The sequence below is a fragment of the Pleurodeles waltl genome, chromosome 3_1, assembly GCF_031143425.1.
Source record: "Pleurodeles waltl isolate 20211129_DDA chromosome 3_1, aPleWal1.hap1.20221129, whole genome shotgun sequence".
Lineage (NCBI taxonomy): Eukaryota > Metazoa > Chordata > Amphibia > Caudata > Salamandridae > Pleurodeles > Pleurodeles waltl.
The window spans coordinates 785139661-785161519 of NC_090440.1; the positions used below are offsets into that span (position 1 = coordinate 785139661).

The 21859-nt window shown below is 48.3% G+C and overlaps 1 protein-coding gene across 1 annotated transcript in view; it reads left to right on the forward strand.

The window, feature by feature from the left end:
• Window positions 1–21859, forward strand: part of IRAG1 (inositol 1,4,5-triphosphate receptor associated 1) — a 547704-nt gene that overhangs the window by 121231 nt on the left and 404614 nt on the right. The window contains exon 2 of the mRNA XM_069223615.1: window positions 18213–18391. Coding sequence (XP_069079716.1) covers window positions 18281–18391 — 111 coding nt within the window. The 5' untranslated portion in view covers window positions 18213–18280. The remainder of the gene's footprint in view (window positions 1–18212; window positions 18392–21859) is intronic.

Here is a 21859-nt window from a genome sequence, read left to right on the forward strand (position 1 = left end):
ACCTTCACTTTCCCGCCGTCCGCCAGTATGGCTGCTGGCGGCTTTCCGTACGTAAAAGGATGGCGGGCTGCCAGCGGTCATAATACGTGGCGCGGAAGACCGCCACCACTGGCGGTCTTCAGCACGGCGGTACCTCAGCGGTCTTGCGAAAAGACCGCCAAGGTCGTAATGACCCCCTATATGTCCTACCTTAACCATACACTGCACCCTGCCCTTGGGGCTACCTAGGGCCTGCCTTAGGAGTGCCTGGCATGTAATAAAAGGGAAGGTTTAGGCCTGGCAAGTGGGTACACTTGCCACGTCAAATTTACAGTTAAAACTGTACACACAGACACTGTAGTGGCAGGTCTGAGTCATGATTACAGAGCTACTTATGTGGGTGGCACAACTAGTGCTGCAGGCCCACTAGTAGCATTTGATTTACAGGCCCTGGGCACCTCTAGTCCACTGTACTAGGGACTTACTAATAAATCAAATATGCCAATCATGGATAAGCCCATCACATACACATTTTGTAAAGGAGCACTTGCACTTTAGCACAGGTTAGCAGTGGTAAAGTGCCCAGAGTAACAAAAACAGCAAAATCAGAGTCCAGCACACATCAACAACCTTGGAAACAGAGGCAAAAGTTAAGGGAGACCACGCCAAAGATGAAAAGTCTAACAGGCCACATGTTCTGAAGAGGAAGGAGCCTGCACCTGCCAGCCTTAAGGGGAAGGAGCCTGCCCCAGCAGGCAAGAAGGGCAAGGAGCCTGCACCTGCGACCCGAAAGGCCAAGGAGCCTGCACCAGCAGGCAGGAAGAGCAAGGAGCCTGCACCAGCAGGCAGGAAGAACGAGGAGCCTGCACCAACAGGCAAGAAGGGCAAGGAGCCTGCACCAGCAGGCAGAAAGGGCAAGAAGCCTGGACCAGCAGCTGTACCATAGCCCCCTTCACCAACCATGGTTGTGCAACCGTCCGACGGTGCAGGGGATGTGCAGGAGCCTCCCCCCACCAGCAGCACCACCACTGTGCAGTTGTCTGAGGGTGCAGGGGATGTGCAGGAGCCTCCCCCCACCAGCAGCACCACCACCACTGTGCATCCGTATGAGGGTGCAGGGGATGTGCAGGAGCCTCCCCTTACCAGCAGCACCACCACCACTGTGCAGCCATCCGAGAGTGCAGGGGGTGTGCAGGACCCTCCCCCCACCATCAGCACCACCACTGTGTAGCCGTCACCGCCGGAGGATGCTATGTAATCCTGCCTCCATGGGCTGCTGTGCGGCCTGCCCCCTCCAGAACCAGTGGGCAAGACACCCACCTGAGAGACTGTGGCCCATCACTCCCCAGGATCAAGCACAGGGCATGTTGCCCCCTCCAGAAACAGTTGACAAGACACCCACCTGAGAGAATGTGGCCCATCACTCACGAGGATCCAGCACAGGGCATGTTGCCCCATCCAGAACAAGTGATCTTGTTTCATCTTCCGGCTGATGTGCCCTCCCGTCTCCCTGAGGTGCCTGCCTATTTACCAACTGATGCCCTTGCAGCGTTCTCTCAGTGTTGAAGCAGGTGACAAGTGGGGCCTTGGACGTTGGCCTCTGGTCATGTGGCACACTCAAATTGAGGACTAGGCGGTGTCCCTTTTTCTGTAAATGTGTATTTATCTGTTATATTGCCTAACTTATTATTTCTACTGTGTTGATCTTACTTCAAACACTTTGGTGAAATTGTTTTGTCCTTGCATTATTCAGCCGAATTACTGGGATAAATTGTTTTCTTGTGCATCTAGTTGTGTGTGTGGGGTGTGTGTGGTGCGTGTGTGTCACTCTGTTTTTCCTTCCCCCTTCCCTTGTGTGCTAGGTGGCTGTACTCGCCGTCATCGCCTTCGCCGGCGTTGGTGTTCATGGTGGAGCAGAACATAGAATATCATTGCAAAAACATGCAGTTCGGGTTCCATGGTGGCGTGGTTCTTCCCTGTGTCTACAATGATGAGTCCTTTCACTTTTGAGCTCAGTTTCCGCTAGGCTTTTGATGTTGTTGGTACCACCCTGGAAAAGGTGGCGGTTTGCAGTGTCTTAATATGGTGGGTGGAACATTGACTTCTGCCTGGCTGTAGACTGCTACTGCTGTGGTGGCTGTTGTACCAACGCCATCAAAAGCCTAGCGGAAACACATCACTAAAGAGAACTGACTCACCATCGAAGACACAGGGAAGAATAACGCCGTCATGGAACCCGCACTGCAAGTCTTCCCGATGATCTTCTACGTTATGCTCCACCTGGAACACCAACGAAGACTACGATGGTGAGTAGAGCCGCCTAGCACACAAGGGAGGGAGGAAAACAAGAGTGACACACACACGCACGACACACACCCAACACACACACACACCATACACACAACCAGTTGCACATGAAAAACAATGGCACCCGAGATATGGCAGAATAATGCAAGGACAACAGGAATTGACCAATTGAATGTATTCATGTCAACTGCTAATAAATATTGAATTGACAATGAAACAGATATGTACAAATGTACACAAAGGGACACTGCCCAGTCCAAAGTTCAAAGGACCCACATGGCCACAGGGCACAGTCTAAGGCACAACTCGAATCCTGACTTCATCCGGATAGAACTCTGCAGGGGCATCAGTTTTCAAGTGGGCAGGCACCTCAGGGGTAGTGGGAGGGGGGCACCTCAGCCGGATTCGGGAACATGCCTACTGGTTCAGGATGGGGCAGAATGCCCATTGCTCTGTCCTGGGGAGTGCAAGGCTACAGTCTCTCAGGTGTGTGACTTGCCCACTGGTTCTGGAAAGGGCAACATGCCCATTGCTCTGCCCTGTGAAGTGCAATGCCAGTCTCTCAGGTGGGTGACTTGCCCACTGGTTCTGGAGGGTGCAACATGCCCATTGCTCTGTCCTGGGGAGTGCAAGGCCACAGTCTATCAGGTGGATGACTTGCCCACTGGTTCTGGAGGGAGCAACATGCCCATTGCTCTGTCCTGGGGAGTGCAAGGCCACAGTCTCTCAGGTGGGTGACTTGCCCACTGGTTCTGGAGGGGACAACATGCCCATTGCTCTTTCCTGAGGAGTGCAAGGCCACAGTCTCTCAGGTGGGTGACTTACCTACTGGTTCTGGAGGGGGCAACATGCCCATTGCTCTGTCCTGGGGAGTGCAAAGCCACAGTCTCTCAGGTGGGTGACTTGCCCACTGATTCTGGAAGGGGCCCCTTGTACAGCAGCCCCTGGAGGGTGGCCTACATGGCGTCTGCTGGTGGTGATGGCTGCATTGTGGTGGTGGATGGAGGTTTCTCATGAGAAGCCACTGCAGTTGGTGATGGCTGCAGTGTGGTGGTGGATGGAGGTGCTTCCTGGGCAGCCTCTGCAGGTGGTAATGGCTGCACTTCCTCAGCTGTCAGTGGGGGCTCCGTGACCGCTGGTGGTGGTGGAGGTGTCACCCTGACAGTCTCCGCTGGAGTACAGGGCTTCGTCTCCTCCATTACATGGGGTGTGGATTCCTTCAGGGGTGGCTGGTGTTTAAGGGCTAAGGGGCTGCGCCCCTAGCCTTTTCTGGCCTCTCTAGTGAAGCATATATTTAAATACATTATTAAAGTAAAACATTTTCTGCACAACATTTTCCGAGTAAAAGTTGTTCACTTTCAAAAGCCCTACTGCGCCTGTGTGAGTATGTGGCTGAAAGCTGCACAGTAGGGCTGACAGGGCTTCCCCACGCAAAGCCCTTACATTTTCTCAGAACGCAGTGACCTTCCTGGCTTATCCCCTCCTCCACCAGGAGCGCTGATAGTAAACAGCCTGGAGCATTTTTCTGTTCAGCCCGGGTTTCTAAAAACTTCATGCCACTCAGATATTATTACTCCACCATTTCCTATATACTCAAATGATGGGGTGTGATCAGAAGGCCTTACTGACCACGCCCCACTCTATGACGAAATGGTTAAGGGTCGGTTGAGAAGCATGCTACCAGAGGTCACATTTTATTAAGAGAATGTGGCATTGCGCAAAAGAAATCCCCTTTTCCTGATTAGAAGGAGTCTGTGGCAGAGAAATTGAATAAATACAATAAATAACTTCATCTAGGGCTCTCTGGGAGACAGGAGTGTGACCTGAAGACTTCAAGTCATAAATATGCCAAAGACAACCATGCACACAAGTAAGTTGGAGCTCTATCTTTTTTACAGACAATAAGAAAAAAATCTGTTCTCTCAGCTCTCCTGTCCCTTCCCTTCACTGCCTCTGTAAGTGATTTCGTCTCTCAAAGGCAGTAATGGTTCCAGTAATTTATCATGGCTAGTTATGCTTGTTTTATTTCTTCTGCAGACTAATGACGTGATATGTCATATTAAACATGTAATCTGCAGCTCAAATAAAAGGGTAGCTTTTATCACTGAAACTGCTTGATACTGGATGGGTGAGGCTATGTGTGTTTGTTTGAATAAGTGTTTGCAGGGCTTGACTGAGTGGCAGAGAAAATGTGGGTGTCTGTGTATACGAGTTGTGTGAATGGCAGTGGATGACAGTGTGGATGAGTGAATGGGTAGGTGACCAAAGGCAGTGGGTGAGTAGGTGAATGGAAATAAGTGGGTAGTGAGGCTCACTCACAAGGTGCAATTCTGTCTTGTATTTGTGCCCCACCACTGCTTTCAGTCACCAGCCACCACTGGATTTCTTAACCTTCCTGGGAGGGGTGGATGGCTTCTTCCCCTTCTTGGATGGAGGTGCAGTCTCCTTCCCCTTCTTGTCTGAAGGTGCGGGCTCCTTCCCCTTCTTGGGTGGAGGTGCAGGCTCTTTTCCCTTCTTGCCTGGAGGTGTGGTATCCTTACCAACATGAGTAGCTGGTGCCACCACTGTCCCCGTGGACTGTTTGGCTGAGGTGCTGGGTTCGGTCTTTGGTGCCCTGCTCATATGGGCAGGACAGGGAAGAGGTCAAGTTGGGCAAGGAAAGTTTTTTAGGGACGATGAGGAGGGAGGAGGGAGGAATGATGGGAGTTGAGTTAGAGGGAGTGGTTCCAGGAGGTGTATGTCTGCTGCATTTGGGTGCAGGTGCATGGGCTGTATGCTGATGAGGGGAGGACAGACAGGGTGGGAGAGGACAGAGGGGATGCGTGCATGGCTGTTATTGAGGTGTCTGCTAGTGAGGTGTGTGTGTTGCTTGGTGTGGTGATGCTGGTGGTGGATGCTGATGTAGTGCATGCAGGTGTGAGTGTGGACATGACTGGGAAGGAGGTGAAGGAGGAGGAGGAGGGAGAGACAGTGGAGGCAGTGGATGATGTCGTGTCTGCAACTGTATGGTGTTTGCGTGAGTTCTTATGTGATAAGTGTGGTGCTTGTGTTTGCCTGTGTTTTGTCTTGTGTGCATGCTCGTCTGTATGTGTGCCTGGGATGGGTTGGGTTAAGGAGGATGGGACTGGGAAGTAGTAGTTGGGGGGGGGAGCGGTAGAAACAGAGACAATGGCTGTCATCAGAGAGGAGGCCAGAGCCTGAATCGATCTCTGTTGGGCTGCCAATCCACTGTGAATGCCCTCCAGGAATGCATTGCATTGCTGCATCTGTGATGCCAGCCCCGGGATGGCATTCAAAATGGTTGATTGCCCTACAGAGATGGATCGCAGGAGGTCAATAGCCTCCACACTCAGGGCAGCAGGGCTCAATGGGGCAGGCCCTGATGTGCCTGGGGTGAAAAAGATGCCCACCCTCCTGGGTGAGTGGGCACGGGCAACTCACTGAGGGGCTACTGGGAGGGCGGTGCTGGTATGGGGATGGCAGCCATACCTGCAGCTGGGGATTGTCACAGAGGTGCCACCACCAGGGAGCTTCCATCAGAGGAGTTATCAGAGTCTGTGTTGTCACCTCCTGTCTCTGCCGTGGTGCTCCCCTCGCCCTCCGTCCCACTGCTTTCCTCTGTGTCAGTGGACTCTGCCTCCTGGGTCCTGTGGGATGCAGCTCCTTCTGTCGCCGGTGCCCCTGATCCTCCACCAGATGATGCTAATGCACACAAGGACAGGATGACAAAACAAGAAAGGCGGGGAGAGAGACAAAGGAAACACTGGGTCAATTACTGCACCATGACCACAGTTGGCATACACATCACTGTCACACACAGGGATCAGGCTTAAGCACTATGCATTGCACTACCAGTGATATGGCTAGTTACTAAGGCATGATGAGGGCCACACACCGCCAACTGCAGCACTCCTGGGACCCACGATGCCCTGCCTCAAATGGACTGCTAACAAGCTAGGTTACCTGTATTTGCCATACGCCCATTACCCTTGAGATGACCCACGCTGCAATGTCTGGCCTGGCTTTAGGGGCACCCACTAACACACATACACCACCCGGATCCAACCCCACCTGCCAAAATATGTAATGATACCCACTGTACTCACCCCTTTGTGGCTGCTGTGATTCCCTCAAGCGCCCATCCAGCTCAGGGTAGGCCACCGCCAGTATGCGGGCCATCATGGGGGTCAGGTCCAACGGGCACCCCCCTTGTTGGGAGGCCATCCCCAGCTGGGCCTCTGCGGTCTTCCGTGCCCAGCATCTCAGGTTCTCCCACGTTTCCGACAGTGGGTGGTCCGCCTGCCACAAGGCCACGAGCTGTGTGCCCAATTGGAGCCAGACCTCATCTCATCTATCCGTCAACCAACTGGGATCCCCCTCTTGTGCAAATGCTATCAGTGCTCCATTTCTTGGCAATTGGTTCCTTCCAAGTGACAGTGGGCTTGGCAGCAGGAATGTCACAGTCAATGTTCTCAATCATGCTGGCAAGAGTCTTGTCTGCCCTGGTAAAACACATGTGCAGCTACATTCCTTTCTCCCAGGTGGAAGATTTGGCCACTGTGAAGGCTGGATTCTATGCAATAGGACATATCCCCAATATCATTGGGTCGATTGACGGTACACATATTGCATTTGTGTCCCCCCGCCAGAATGAACAGGTGTTTAGGAATTGTAAGAGTTTCCACTCACTGAATGTACAGATGGTGTGCCTGGCGGACCAGTACATCTCCCACGTCAATGCTAAGTATCCTGGGTCGGTGTATGATGTCTTTGTTCTGAGGAATAGCGGCATCCTAAATGTGATGGCCCAACTACAGAAGCACAGGGTGTGGCTAATAGGTGAGCCTTGGTCCCCACCCACTACATGTTAGTGTATGCCTTCTGGTGTTAACCCCATAGGATTGTGTGTGGCTAAATGTGCTCCCTCAATACTTGCAGGTGACTCTGGCTACCCAAACCTATTGTAGCTGCTAACCCCTGTGAGGAATGCCAGGACAGGGGCTGAGGAACGTTATAATGAGGCACATGGTTGAACCAGAAGGATTATAGAACGGACCTTTGGCCTCCTGAAGGCCAGGTTCAGGTGCCTCCATCTAACAGGTGGATCCCTGTGCTACTCACCTGGGAAGGTCTGCCAGATAATAGTGGCATGCTGCATGTTGCACATCCTGGCTCTCAGATGCAATGTACCTTTTCTACAGGAAGAGGGAACTGGAGATGCCCCTGTGGCAGCAGTAGACCCTGAGGACAGTGAGGATGAAGAGGCTGAGTATGAGGATGAGGACAACAGAACCACAGTTATCCTTCAGTACTTTCAATGACACACAGGTGAGACTGTGTAACTGTACATTTCTAGGACTATTGGTGTATTCTGTGTAGCTGTAGCATGATGGCATTGACTTCCTTTTTATCTCAACTCATTGTCACCTATGGTTTGTCATTTTACAGATGCTGGTGATTTAACAACTGTGTACTGATGTGCTGACTACAGCCAGCTACAGGTCATTATTTCTATGATCTCACAGTGTACAGTTCATTTACTCTAGATGTGACTGTTTCCATAAATACACATTTTCAATACATAAAATACAGTAGTCAATTTGTGTTCAAGGTGTTTATTGTAGCGCTAAGAAATTGAGGGGAAAGTGGAATGGAGTGGGGTGATGGTGGAGGATAGTCCAGGTTATTGTTCCAGTCTGTTTGAAGCACAGGTGCAGTGTCCAATGGGCCATTGGAAGGGGAGCAACAACAGTTCAAAGAGGACAAGGTGACTGAGTGGGACACAAGGGGGACAATCAGGAGAGTCTCATTTCCTGGCAGGGGTCTTGGCAAGTGTCTTTGGCTTCTGTCTGGGTTGCAGGAAATGTTTGTGGAGTAGTTCACCTTCTGCAGTGGGAGGGATGCTGGGGGCCTGTGGGTCCTGCGGTGGGGCCTCCTGCCCACTAGCTGCAGCGTACGTGGAGGGCTGTTCAATGGACTGGCTAGGGGTAGGGGCCCACTGCTGTGCTATTGCTTCCCTCATGATGTTGACCATGCCTGCCAGCACCACTGCTATGGAGATCAGGGTGTTGTTGATGGCCTGCAAGTCCTCCCTGATCCCCTGATACTGTCCCTCCTGCAGCCGCCTGTTCTCCTGCATGTTGTCAAGGATCTGGCCCATCGTTTCCTGGGAATGTTGGTAGGCTAACTGGATCTCAGAGAGTGCCTCCCAGAGGGTCAGTTCCCTGGTCCTTTCCTCCCTCTGGCACACAGCAGACCTCCTAGTGCCCCTGTTGGCCTGTGCGTCTGTCCCCTGAACGGTGTAGCACTGACCCCAGGTCCCTGATTGTCTTGGGGGCGAGGTGTGGCCTGGGGTCCCTGTGCAGGTGGGCACACTGCTGATTGATGTGTCCTGGGGACAGAGGTGTGGGTACGCTGGTGGGTGCTGTGGTGGTGAACACTGAAGGGGGAGGCTCTGTGGTGGTCTGTGAGTGGGTTTGGGCGACCAGCTGTTCAGTGGTCCCTGATATGCCAGGTAGGTCATCCAGATCCTGAAGTCCAGAGTTACTGTCATCACTGGGGGCATCTTCTGTTGGGGGACTGGATAGTCGTGGCACCTCCTCTCTGCTGACATTGGCTGGGGTACCTGTGGGGATGTAGGTGATGTATTATGCTTCATGTGTGTGACATACTGTGCATCCCTGGCTTCCTCTCTATCATTGGTGTTACCCTGCCACCTTTTGCATGTGTATGGTGATGTATTGTGGGATTGTTAGTTTCCCTATGCTGTGTATGCTTTTGTGATGGGTGTCCATGCAGGGCTGGGAGGGCTGTTCATGCATTGGTATAGGGCTTGGCATTAGGGTTAGGGATATGTGTAGGTGCAGTATGTGGGATGGGGTGGAGTGATGGGAGTGAGGGTGAGGGTGTGACATGGCATGCAGGTATGGGGTGTGATAAGTGGTAATTGTTGACTTACCAGTGTCCAGTCCTCCGACTACTCCAGTGAGTCCCTCAGTATGCAGTAATGCCATGACTTGCTCCTCCCATGCTGTGAGCTGTGGGGGAGGAGGTGGGAGTCCACCGCCAGTCCTCTGGATGGCGAGCTGGTGTCTTGCTGCTATGGAACGTACCTTCCCCAGTAGGTCTTTCCACCTCTTCCTAATGTCATTCCTTGCTCTTGGATGCTGTCCCATGGCGTTCACCCTGTCCACGATTCTCCGCCATAGCTCCATATTTCTGGAAATGGATATCTGCTGTACTTGTGCTCCAAATAGCTGTGACTCTACCCTTACAATTTCCTCCACCATGACCCTTAACTCCTCATCAGTGAAACGGGGGTGCCTTTGTGGGGGACATGGGTGTTGTGTGGTGTGTGTTGGTGAGAGTGTGTTGAGTAATTCGGTGGGGTGTTTGATGTGGGGTGCGTGAGGGATGTATGGGTGTAAGTGGTGGGTATCTAGTTGTTGCAGTGGTCTTGGTGTCAGTCCGGTGGCCATGATTTGTATTGGTAAAGGATTGTGGGTAATGTGGGTGTGGGTGTTATATTGGTGTGGTGTGTGTATGAGTGTCAGGTGTGTATTTTTAGTATTGGTCAATGTGGTGTTGTTTTGTATGTGGGTGTCCATTCTGACTGCAGCAGTATGTGCCGAAAATGGTTTACCGCCGTTGAATGTCCGCCGTGGTGATTCGTGGGTCACAATGTGATGGACGTTGTTTTGTTGGCGTAACGATATGGGTGTTGGGTCTGCCACTTTTGCACTGACCTTTGGGCTGGCGGATTTGTGTATGTTGTTGTATTCTGTCGGATTGGTGTGTGTGTGTCATAATATGGCGAATAGATATTCGCCACTGCGGCTGTATGTTGGCAGCCGTTACCGTGGCGGTAAGCAGCATTTACTGCCAATGTCATAATGAGGGCCTAAGTGTTTTCATCTATCTGCACAATAGCAGCATTTCCTTGTATTCTTGGTTATTCTTATCCATCTGCTCTTTATTTCCATGACTGATAATATGTTGAGTCTGGCCAACATCAATGCTTTACAGTGTGCGAAGAGTTGGAGGTGGTTGTACATCGTGAGCAAAAGCTCTTAGACCAGTTGTGAACAGTCTGACTCACATACAGATTGTGTAGCTCTGTAGTCTGCATCTGTTTCACACAACCAAGCACTCACTTGTTAGGTCAAGCGCGCAAGCACTTTTTGACCTGTTGTAAGTATTCTGTGGGTTTTTAACCACGTTAATCTCATGCCCATCACTTTTACTCATTTGTGGGCTTGCCTTTCAAAATTCCATTGAAGTCATTGGTAAATGCTTTATGTTTGTCCCATCTCGGGGGTGGGGTTTGTTACCGCCTTGCAGACTGACCCTGTTACATGGATTATTGCACAACTGCCAATATACTTCAGCGTGGGCAAACTATTTTTTTTTGTCTCTCTCCTTCGTGCTTTATAACAGCTATTTTTTTTGTTTCTCCCCTTTGTGCTTTGTGGCGGCCATGGTGCTCACAGCACAGAACAGTAGTGCAAACTCCATCGGCGGTATGGAAGCGCTGCTCACATTGTTCACACTGTTACCTAATCAGAGTAATTTAGTTTGGCTCTACCCTTCACGCTCCATAACTTTCACAAAAACACTTGTAATTGATAAGTGTTTTACATAAAGATCACAGAAATCCTCAAAGCAGTTCTCCCGACACAGCGGGAGAGCCAATACTACAATATTCACTGCACTCTGGACACTCGCCCCATAATACTTTGCAAGCATTCTTTTATGAATCATTTTTGCCTGTAACTCAGCCTGTGGGGATACTAGGACCAAGGGACCATCACAAAAACATTCACTACAATGTGCTCTTTCTTTCTATATCATTTCTCAGTCCCCACCGTAGGTTAGTGGGGACCACAAAACTAAAAACCCTCTTACCATTCAGTGTCTTTTTAAGCACTCTCGTGGCTGGAACTTTTCTTTTTTTTTTTTTTTTTTACAGCTGAGAGTAGTTAATGTTTCAAAGGCCTTGCTTGTAATATTGTTGCATTAGGCATGCCAGCACTGAAAATGTGTAATGTACTATGCCCTGAAGGGGCTAAATATAGACTTGCAACGCATTATTTTCTGCCATTTTCTTTTCATGTGGTTATTCCCTTAAGCGGCTAACTATTTAGTTACATGATCATGTGTCTTATAAATGCTATTTTTATTGTGGTGTCTCTAGGGGCTGTTCTGGGCATTACAGTCTACAATATTTGCAGCACTCGAAAGCTCGCCCAATAATGGTTTGCAAGTATTCTTTTACAAAACATTTTTGCCCATAACTCAGTCCGTGGGGGTCCTAGGAGGTTATATGTTAAAACAACGAGTGCTTCAACCACCCATGGCTTAACAACGAGGTTGGAACAACGACCTCGTTGTTATCACTAATGCCTTTACCACGAATACCTTAACAACGATTTTTCGTTGTAAAGACATTCCTGGTAAAGGCATTAGTGATCAGCATGCACGTCTCCAGCATGCGTCCCCCCTGGCCCCCCACCCCAAAAAATTACCGCGACCCCCCACCCCCACAACCACTCCAACCCTCCACCTCAAAATTACCACAACCCCAACCCCCTCCCCTAAAACCTAAAGCACCTCAACCCACCCCTAAAACCTAAACCCTGACCCCCTGCACCAAAACCCTAATCACCCCGAGCCCCCACCCCACCCCCAAAAACTAAGAATACCCCGAGTCCCACCCCCTCCCCTAAATCTAAAGCACCCCAACCCCCCAACCCACCCCTAAAACCTAAACCCTGACCCCGCCCCTAAACCCTAATCACCCCGAGCCCCCACCCCACTCCCAAAAACTAAGAATACCCCGAGTCCCCACCCCCTCCCCCAAAACCTAAAGCACTGCAACCCCCAACCCACCTCTAAAACCTAAACCCTGACCCCCCTCCCCTGCCCCTAAACCCTAATCATCCGAGCCCCCCACCCCACCCCCATAAAAACAGCCCCAGTCCCAGCCCAACTTACCTCCTCCTTGACAGCGTCAACTCCCTTCTTCTGTGCCTTAACCATGCATGTACGTGGTTCACACATGCGTGGTTAAGGCCCTAAAACAAGGAAGTTGTGGAAAACGAAACCGTTGTTTCACTTTAGTTTTCCAGGACTTTGTGGTTTAGGACTCATTGTTCTGGGTGTTTCCAGTCCTAGGACAATGGGACCATCACAAAAACGTTCACGCCAATGTGCTCTTTCTGTCTAGATCATCTCTGGGTCCCCACACTAGGTTAGTGGGGACCCCAAAATAATAACCCATCCAACATTCAATGTATTTGTAAGCTCTCTTATGGCTGGAACTTTTGTTTTGCACCTGGGAGTAGTTTGTGTTTTAAGGGCCTTGTTTGAAAAAATATTCCAGTAGGCATACTAGCCCTTTAGTTATATGCAAGGCCACTGGAATTGTGTGGCAGAAAGGACCAAATTATGCGACAGGGTTGACCAATTAATGTGGTAAAATAAGTTTAGTTATAAATGTACAATGCCAATAGCTCCAACTCAAGTAAATGTGAGACCTGTTGCATTGCAAATTCTTGTTTTTCAAGGTCTCAGTGTATTGAGAGAAATGTCATCCTTTCATCCTCCATGAGTGCTCTAATTCCTCTGATGTCTGTCCATCGCTCGTTATCCAACCTGTGCCATCTACATGCTGGTGAGTTAGTATCTATTAGCGCCTTGAAAATCTAATACCACAATGTCTCTGCTGGAGACTGAGACCGAGCACAGTACTAGAACAAGGCAGGCTGAATTATTCTCACTTTTGTTGAAACCATTTTTATATTTAGCCTTGTGAGAAGGTAGCCTCTTTCTAGCCTTGTTACCCCCACTTTTGGCCTGTTTGTGAGTGTATGTCAGGGTGTTTGTCACTGTTTTCACTGTCTCACTGGGATCCTGATAGCCAGGCCTCAGTGCTCATAGTGAAAACACCATGTTTTCAGTATGGTTGTTATGTGTCACTGGGATCCTGCTAGTCAGGACCCCAGTGCTCATAGGTTTGTGGCCTATATGTATGTGTCACTGGGACCCTGTCACACAGGGCCCCAGTGCTCATAGGTGTGCATGTATATGTTCCCTGTGTGGTGCCTAACTGTCTCACTGAGGCTCTGCTAACCAGAACCTCAGTGGTTATGCTCTCTCATTACTTTCAAATTGTCACTAACAGGCTAGTGACCAATTTTACCAATTTACATTGGCTTACTGGAACACCCTTATAATTCCCTAGTATATGGCACTGAGGTACCCAGGGTATTGGGGTTCCAGGAGATCCCTATGGGCTGCAGCATTTCTTTTGCCACCCATAGGGAGCTCTGACAATTCTTACACAGGCCTGCCACTGCAGCCTGAGTGAAATAACATCCACGTTATTTCACAGCCATTTTACACTGCACTTAAGTAACTTATAAGTCACCTATATGTCTAACCTTTACCTGGTAAAGGTTAGGTGCAAAGTTACTTAGTGTGAGGGCACCCTGGCACTAGCCAAGGTGCCCCCACATTGTTCAGAGCCAATTCACTGAACTTTGTGAGTGCGGGGACACCATTACACGCGTGCACTACATATAGGTCACTACCTATATGTAGCTTCACCATGGTAACTCCGAATATGGCCATGTAACATGTCTATGATCATGGAATTGCCCCCTCTATGCCATCCTGGCATTGTTGGTACAATTCCATGATCCCAGTGGTCTGTAGCACAGACCCTGGTACTGCCAGACTGCCCTTCCTGGGGTTTCACTGCCGCTGCTGCTGCTGCCAACCCCTCAGACAGGCAGCTGCCCTCCTGGGGTCCAGCCAGGCCTGGCCCAGGATGGCAGAACAAAGAACTTCCTCTGAGAGAGGGTGTGACACCCTCTCCCTTTGGAAAATGGTGTGAAGGCAGGGGAGGAGTAGCCTCCCCCAGCCTCTGGAAATGCTTTGTTGGGCACAGATGTGCCCAATTCTGCATAAGCCAGTCTACACCGGTTCAGGGACCCCTTAGCCCCTGCTCTGGCGCGAAACTGGACAAAGGAAAGGGGAGTGACCACTCCCCTGACCTGCACCTCCCCTGGGAGGTGTCCAGAGCTCCTCCAGTGTGCCATCTTGGAAACAGAGGTGCTGCTGGCACACTGGACTGCTCTGAGTGGCAAGTGCCACCAGGTGATGTCAGAGACTCCTGCTGATAGGCTCCTTCAGGTGTTAGTAGCCTTTCCTCTCTCCTAGGTAGCCAAACCCTCTTTTCTGGCTATTTAGGGTCTCTGTCTCTGGGGAAACTTTAGATAACGAATGCATGAGCTCAGCCGAGTTCCTCTGCATCTCTCTCTTCACCTTCTGATAAGGAAACGACCGCTGACCGCGCTGGAAGCCTGCAAACCTGCAACATAGTAGCAAAGACGACTACTGCAACTCTGTAACGCTGATCCTGCCGCCTTCTCGACTGTTTTCCTGCTTGTGCATGCTGTGGGGGTAGCCTGCCTCCTCTCTGCACCAGAAGCTCTGAAGAAATCTCCCGTGGGTCGACGGAATCTTCCCCCTGCAACCGCAGGCACCAAAAAGCTGCATTACCGGTCCCTTGGGTCTCCTCTCAGCACGACGAGCGAGGTCCCTCGAATCCAGCGACGCTGTCCAAGTGACCCCCACAGTCCAGTGACTCTTCAGCCCAAGTTTGGTGGAGGTAAGTCCTTGCCTCACCTCGCTGGGCTGCATTGCTGGGAACCGCGACTTTGCAGCTACTCCGGCCCCTGTGCACTTCCGGCGGAAATCCTTCGTGCACAGCCAAGCCTGGGTCCACGGCACTCTAACCTGCATTGCACGACTTTCTAAGTTGGTCTCCGGCGACGTGGGACTCCTTTGTGCAACTTCGGCGAGCACCGTTTCACGCATCCTCATAGTGCCTGTTTCTGGCACTTCTCCGGGTGCTACCTGCTTCAGTGAGGGCTCTCTCGACGTCCCCTCTCTCTTCAGGTCCAATTTGCGACCTCCTGGTCCCTCCTGGGCCCCAGCAGCGTCCAAAAACGCCAAACGCACGAATTGCGGCTAGCAAGGCTTGTTGGCGTCCTTTCGGCGGGAAAACACTTCTGCACGACTCTCCAAGGCGAGAGGGATCCGTCCACCAAAGGGGAAGTCTCTAGCCCTTTTCGTTCCTGCAGAAACCTCAGCTTCTTCTGTCCAGTCGAAGCTTCTTTGCACCCGCAGCTGGCATTTCCTGGGCATCTGCCCATCTCCGACTTGCTTGTGACTTTTGGACTTGGTCCCCTTGTTCCACAGGTACCCTAGATTGGAAATTCACAGTTGTTGCATTGCTGGTTTGTGTCTTTCCTGCATTATTCCTCTAACACGACTATTTTGTCCTTAGGGGAACTTTAGTGCACTTTGCACTCACTTTTCAGGGTCTTGGGGAGGGTTATTTTTTCTAACTCTCACTATTTTCTAATAGTCCCAGCGACCCTCTACAAGGTCACATAGGTTTGGGGTCCATTCGTGGTTCGCATTCCACTTTTGGAGTATATGGTTTGTGTTGCCCCTATCCCTATGTTTCCCCATTGCATCCTATTGTAACTATACATTGTTTGCACTGTTTTCTAAGACTATACTGCATATTTTTTTCTATTGTGTATATATATCTTGTGTATATTTCCTATCCTCTCACTGAGGGTACACTCTAAGATACTTTGGCATATTGTCATAAAAATAAAGTACCTTTATTTTTAGTATAACTGTGTATTGTGTTTTCTTATGATATTGTGCATATGACACTAAGTGGTACTGTAGTAGCTTCACACGTCTCCTAGTTCAGCCTGAGCTGCTCTGCTAAGCTACCATTATCTATCAGCCTAAGCTGCTAGACACCCTATACACTAATAAGGGATAACTGGGCCTGGTGCAAGGTGTAAGTACCCCTTGGTACTCACTACAAGCCAGTCCAGCCTCCTACAAGCCTTATCGCCTGCAATGGGGTAGGTTTATTTACGTGATATTGAAGCCTCTATTTTGACAGTCATTTTTATTGGAGTTGGGAACTATACATCACTACAGTGGTGACTTCTGTTACATGTGATGTATTTTTCCAAATGGTTAACCGCTTAGCATGTTCTCCCATTTTAATTGTTGGTTAAATCACTGCCATTAACCTTGTCAGACTTCCCAGCTATGTGACTGATCCTGCGATTAGTGTTTCAGGTGATTACCACTCCATGTTTTGTTCTGATTTGGTGCTCGTTTTTTATGTATTTCTGCTAAAAATATTTGTTTAGATAAGCTTTGCTTTCCCTCGTTGTCCATGACGGAGATACACGATCCTTTTAGATCTACTCTGTCCGATTTAAAATCTCTCATGATGGATGCTCAGCAGCCTGTGGCTTCCAGTGTTGCCCCTGTGGTATTCACCAAGGTCTCTACACTGCCAAACTCCCCCTTTCACCAAGTCTCACTTTCGTCCCAGAAGAGAAGTCAGAGGTACTGATGAGGGAGGGTCACAAAGCACGTGCCTCTGAACTGCTGCTCATCATGGTCCCACCTTCTAGTGACTAAACGACCGCTGGGACTGCAGCTTGACAAAGAAGAGTAGGCAAGGAGGCTAGGCAAGTGTGTCAAGGTCAGATGATGGGTCCCTGCGACCCATATTCACTCTCTGTTGCCGAAGGGATAGAACGCTACATGAGGATAGCACTGTTTAGAAGATATCTGAGAGGAAGAGAGGCGAAGTTTAGGCAGCCAATGTAGAATAACCTTCTGTGTACAGTGTTAAGTGTGGAAAGAGTACATTACCTCCATTAAGTTGAGGAGATTATAGCCCCCGGGTATGTAAGGCTGGTGAGTTAAAGAGGAAGTTGGCATCTGGAAAGCAAGCTTATGGATCGATAGCTAGCATTTTGCAAGAAGGACGGTGAAAGAATTGTGGGTAGCAGCAAACTCTACATTGTCTTGCGTGTTACTTAGTTGAAATGTCCCCCAGAGGCAGTTCTAAAGAGAGTGGGACCACAAACATCCTTTTTAAAAGAGGCAGATGTCTATGGCTTCGGTCTCTGCTGCCACACCCAGAAGGACGGCCAGCCAGTGGCCACGGAGTAACGTAAGTCCCAGCTTCAGGATGACACCATTCCGCCACAAGGCTAATGACTTAACCGTGACATATGGGAGATTCATCATATTCTGCAGGTGTCCTAATCATTTTACGTTACACCACTGCCTGTGGCTCAAGGTACCAGGAAAGTACCCTCCCAGGCTTTTGTATGTGTGTTCAAATGAGCATAAACCACACTTGTTATGAAGTGATCAGGCATGTCAGAAGCTCTTGTATGATCTGGGGCACAAACGTTTTTGGGGCCACTTCCGATCCAAGCAGGAGTTTGTAGTTAAAGAACCATGTACAGTGGGCAAAAGGAAAACAATATTTGGTTCCACCTGGTGTGGTTGACAATATAGCTGCAGACATACTTTTGACAGTGGTAAACTGTGTTATAATAGAATGTGGGGCCCTAAAAATAATGGAACCTGGGACAAAGAGCCCTGGCTGCCCTCCCCTTGTGACGGCTCAAGGAGTGATGTGTGCAATGAAGACCCATTCTCTCCCTTCTGGACGCTTCCAGAAGAGAAGGGCTGGAAGGCCACCTGTAGTTGCGTTCCCAAAAGAACAGAATCAAGACCACTTCCCCACTTGTGCCCCTTCAGTGCGATGCATATTTTAGAAAGAATGCTGATGTAATAGATACAAGCTCAGAGGTAATGAAACAACAACACAGAAACAGACTGTTCATTACATGCTATCATGCTATCACTTTACAATAACTGATCTAGTTCGAAGATAAAAATAAGAAAAACTGTTTTTTCATTTGAAACTTTAATCCAGTTTGTTTTTTTAAGTGCTCCCTGTGTTTGCACACATATTTTGAAACAAATGCAATTTGTGTTTCTGGCATCTCCTGCAGTCTGAGGATCAGAGGCCTTCGAGTACTGTGATTTGGAGTTGACTAGAAGCGGCCGCTCCCAGCAGTGCATGGTGACTTCAGGACAGTTTGCAGTTCACTGCACACCACCCGTCATGCCAACCCCGGCTGAAGATGAGGAACAACCAGCAGAACCGCGCTCCATTCCTTCTCCAGTTAAAGTAAGCTGCGCTGTCTCTTTACCCTTCCGGCACAAGGTGTCACTGCTTTTCTACGTATTTAAGAGTGTAATATTGTTTCAGGAGAGGTAAATATTAATGAAACTGCAAACTTTTTCTTAGGGTTTTTTAAATTTTAAGGCACCATACATGAACTATATGCTATATCGAAATATTTGTAATAAATTTGATGTCTGGGTTTGTGATGCGGTAGAGCATGAACCTTTGTGAGTGATTGTAAAGGAAAAGTTGCTTTCTGGGAGAAACTGGTTTTATAGATATAATTAACAACCTTGTCTGTGTAGCACTGCATTTATTAGGGTTGTATGTCAAAATACTGTGTGCAAAAATATAATCATGCAAAAAATCGAAGCCCGAACATCAAGTATCACATTATCGTGATGTGGTAGTCAACATTATGCCCCCAATATCTGTGCACACTATACCCTGGTAGAACACCACTTGGGGTTACAACGTTGTACCTCTGGTAGGTGAAGCTCTATGTGGCATTGTGAACATTGTTTTACAGGCCGTCTTGTGTATGCTATTGTAATGCGCGGCGTGGTGCAATAAGGATGTCATTTTGAAATAGTTAAATTTCCTTCCCCACACTGACGAAGGAGTAGCTTCTTTCAAAAACCTTCAATTCTTACACGGCCAAAAGCGCTGTGTAGAGAGAACATTATTAAACGGACGAGTTTTCTATGTGAGCGTCAGATTATCTTTGGAACCTACTGTAGGACAGCGGAGTTGAAAACATCCGCTGCCTTTCCTTCCATACTGTTGGAAAACAATGTCAGCGGTGAACCCTGCGTGATTGTTCGCGCCATGTGTCCCGCGCACAGCGCGCTGAAGGGCAGCTTCCTGCCTGCAGATAAACAACCGACATGGGCTGCAGCTGAGTAGCTAATTGGTTGGAAAAAGAGGTCAGGTAGGTCATTTTTACTCAATCATGTCAAGCTGGCGACAAACGCGGAAGATGATAGCTGAGAAGATGATAACCAAACGTCAGTAAAAGAATAGAGGACTTGTTCTGGAAAAGCCCAGACACGGTATTTTTTTAATGGAATGTACAACATAAAATTGAACAAAGTTGACATATGAGCAAGTGGATAATTTCCACCCCTTGTCTTCCTAGTGGCAAATACACCCTGAGCTCCTTGAGGGGACAGAGGTCATTCCCTGCTGCGGGCACATACCCAAATACAACTCCATATCATGTGTTTTAATTATAACAGTGATTGCCTATCTGCAAATCATGTCACTGACCTTTGACTTCAAGTAGAATTGCCAACAGTAGCAGGTAAATGTCTCAACTCGACCCTAGTACTTCTTACAGATGTGACAAACGAGAAATTCAGGGGATGTAGATGTTGACTTATTGACAGATTAAATGATTAACACAGATAGGAGCGATTTTAGATGTAGGCACACCAGGCAGGCCATTGTGTAGTGAGTGTTGTTGAAATATTGATGCATGATATGGGCCAATGCTGGTTTGTTTAAGTGGTTACAGATGCTTTTCTGATTCTTGCTGGTGTTGGGCCCCTATATGTATGAGAGCCAATTGACGTCGCATTTGTGGATGTATATGGTATTTTTGTAGTGTGAACATCGACGAAAGGCAGTGGAACACTGTACGTGGTGAAAGACAAGCTTAACGTCAATGAGTAATAGGAGAGGAAGCTGGAATGTGGACATTTAATGCATTGTGATGTAGTTGCCTTTAAATCCACACATCTACTTTAACTAAAAACTACCCTGACAGGACAGTTACTGTAATCAGTCGTACGTCAAAAGTTCAACGAACAATCATATGTGTGACTTTTAAAGTGAAAGTGGTGGAAAAATAAAACTCTTTGGTGTTGGAAGGCCAGGGGCGGCGGAGGTGGGGGTGATAATAGATTTGCAGGCTTGAATCCAGACGAGCAGGCAATCCACTTTGAATCGAGAGTAATTTGCCAAGGCTGCTTGTGTGCTTCTCATTCTGAGTGAAATGCAGTTTTAGGTGATTTCATTGTATCCACTGTATCCACCATTGTATTCCTGGTGATGTTCAGATACTTATTATTTTATTCACTGTTTACTCTTTTATTTGTTTGTTGTGTGTCATGCCCCTTCTTTGCAGAGAGAAGCACACAACCCACATTTCTTTTTTAAGGGGTACTGTGTTTCACATAACTTTACTTCTTTGTGTTCTTCAAATTTATCTTGTCTTCTGTGCCTCCACATAATCTGCATGCTTGGACCCCAAGATATGTCACATTAGCTTGTGGGTCGTGGGAGGCAGCCACTGCAACTGCTTGGCTACATTTTTGAAGTGGAACGTGAGAGATTTTAAAAAGATAGTCAGGATATTGTATTTCCTAATTGGCTTCTTTTGAAGGAGAGGCAGATTCAGACTGGAGACAACCAAAGGAAAGCCACTTTTGTTTTAACAAATTGTGAGTCTCTCGTCTGAATCTGGTCAATTGGCAAGTAGGCCACTGAGTTCCTGCTGCTCCTATATAGAACACTCCACATAGCCTGTTTATTCTGTGGTGCACAGATCCCATGTTGGTGCTTTATGCTCCCTATCCTTGCCGGTGCTGGCTGCTGTGCGACCCAATTTGTTGAACTTGTGTTTTATCTTTGCAGAGATAGTTGCTAGGAAGCTCTCGCTAAATGTTAGGACACATATATGAGACACATAACAGTGTGCTAATGTCTCATATGCATATTAGGCTTTATATTTACTGTGGATTGCAGTGAAAGAGTATCAATTATTTGTTTTTTAACTATTTGCACTGTGTTCCATTTAGTGCTTCATGTAGTAATTGGCAGACATTGTACCATGTCAAAACATGTGTCCCCTCCACCACACTACAATTGCTATAGACTATAATGTGTTTAAAACATGGCCGATGCGACATCGCTACATTTTTGACTGAGTACCTATTCCAACAAACTCAAAATGATGCCGCTCGCTTCTAAAGATTATATAATCTTGAAAAATGATGCTGGCACCAGTGAGTCCCATTGAAAAATATCTTTGAAAAATGCACTCTTGCTATTTTTAAAATGAACTTCTGAACAGAGCACATCATATTAGCAATCATCGTAAGTCACAAACGCTCTCTAAGCCCACCATTTTTCATATTTATCTGTTCTTTAATGACCCATTTGTCGGTTATCTGTAGCTCTAAGGCACTTGCTTAAAACGTGTTGTATCATTGAAAGAGCAGAACCATTCTGTAGTCTACCATTGTGTGTGATGCTTCCAGCACATGAAATACCAGACTGAATTTCCTATGTATTTTCAATTTATTGTTTGCATGCAGTGTATCTAATATATTGGATACACTTTCCATTCGAAAATGCACAAGTTCAAATCACAGCTATGTGGACTGTAAGCATGGAGTTGATTCAACAAAATCCCAGGGGTAACAGGATGTTATATACACCCTTTGTCCTTAATGGAATCACAGGAAG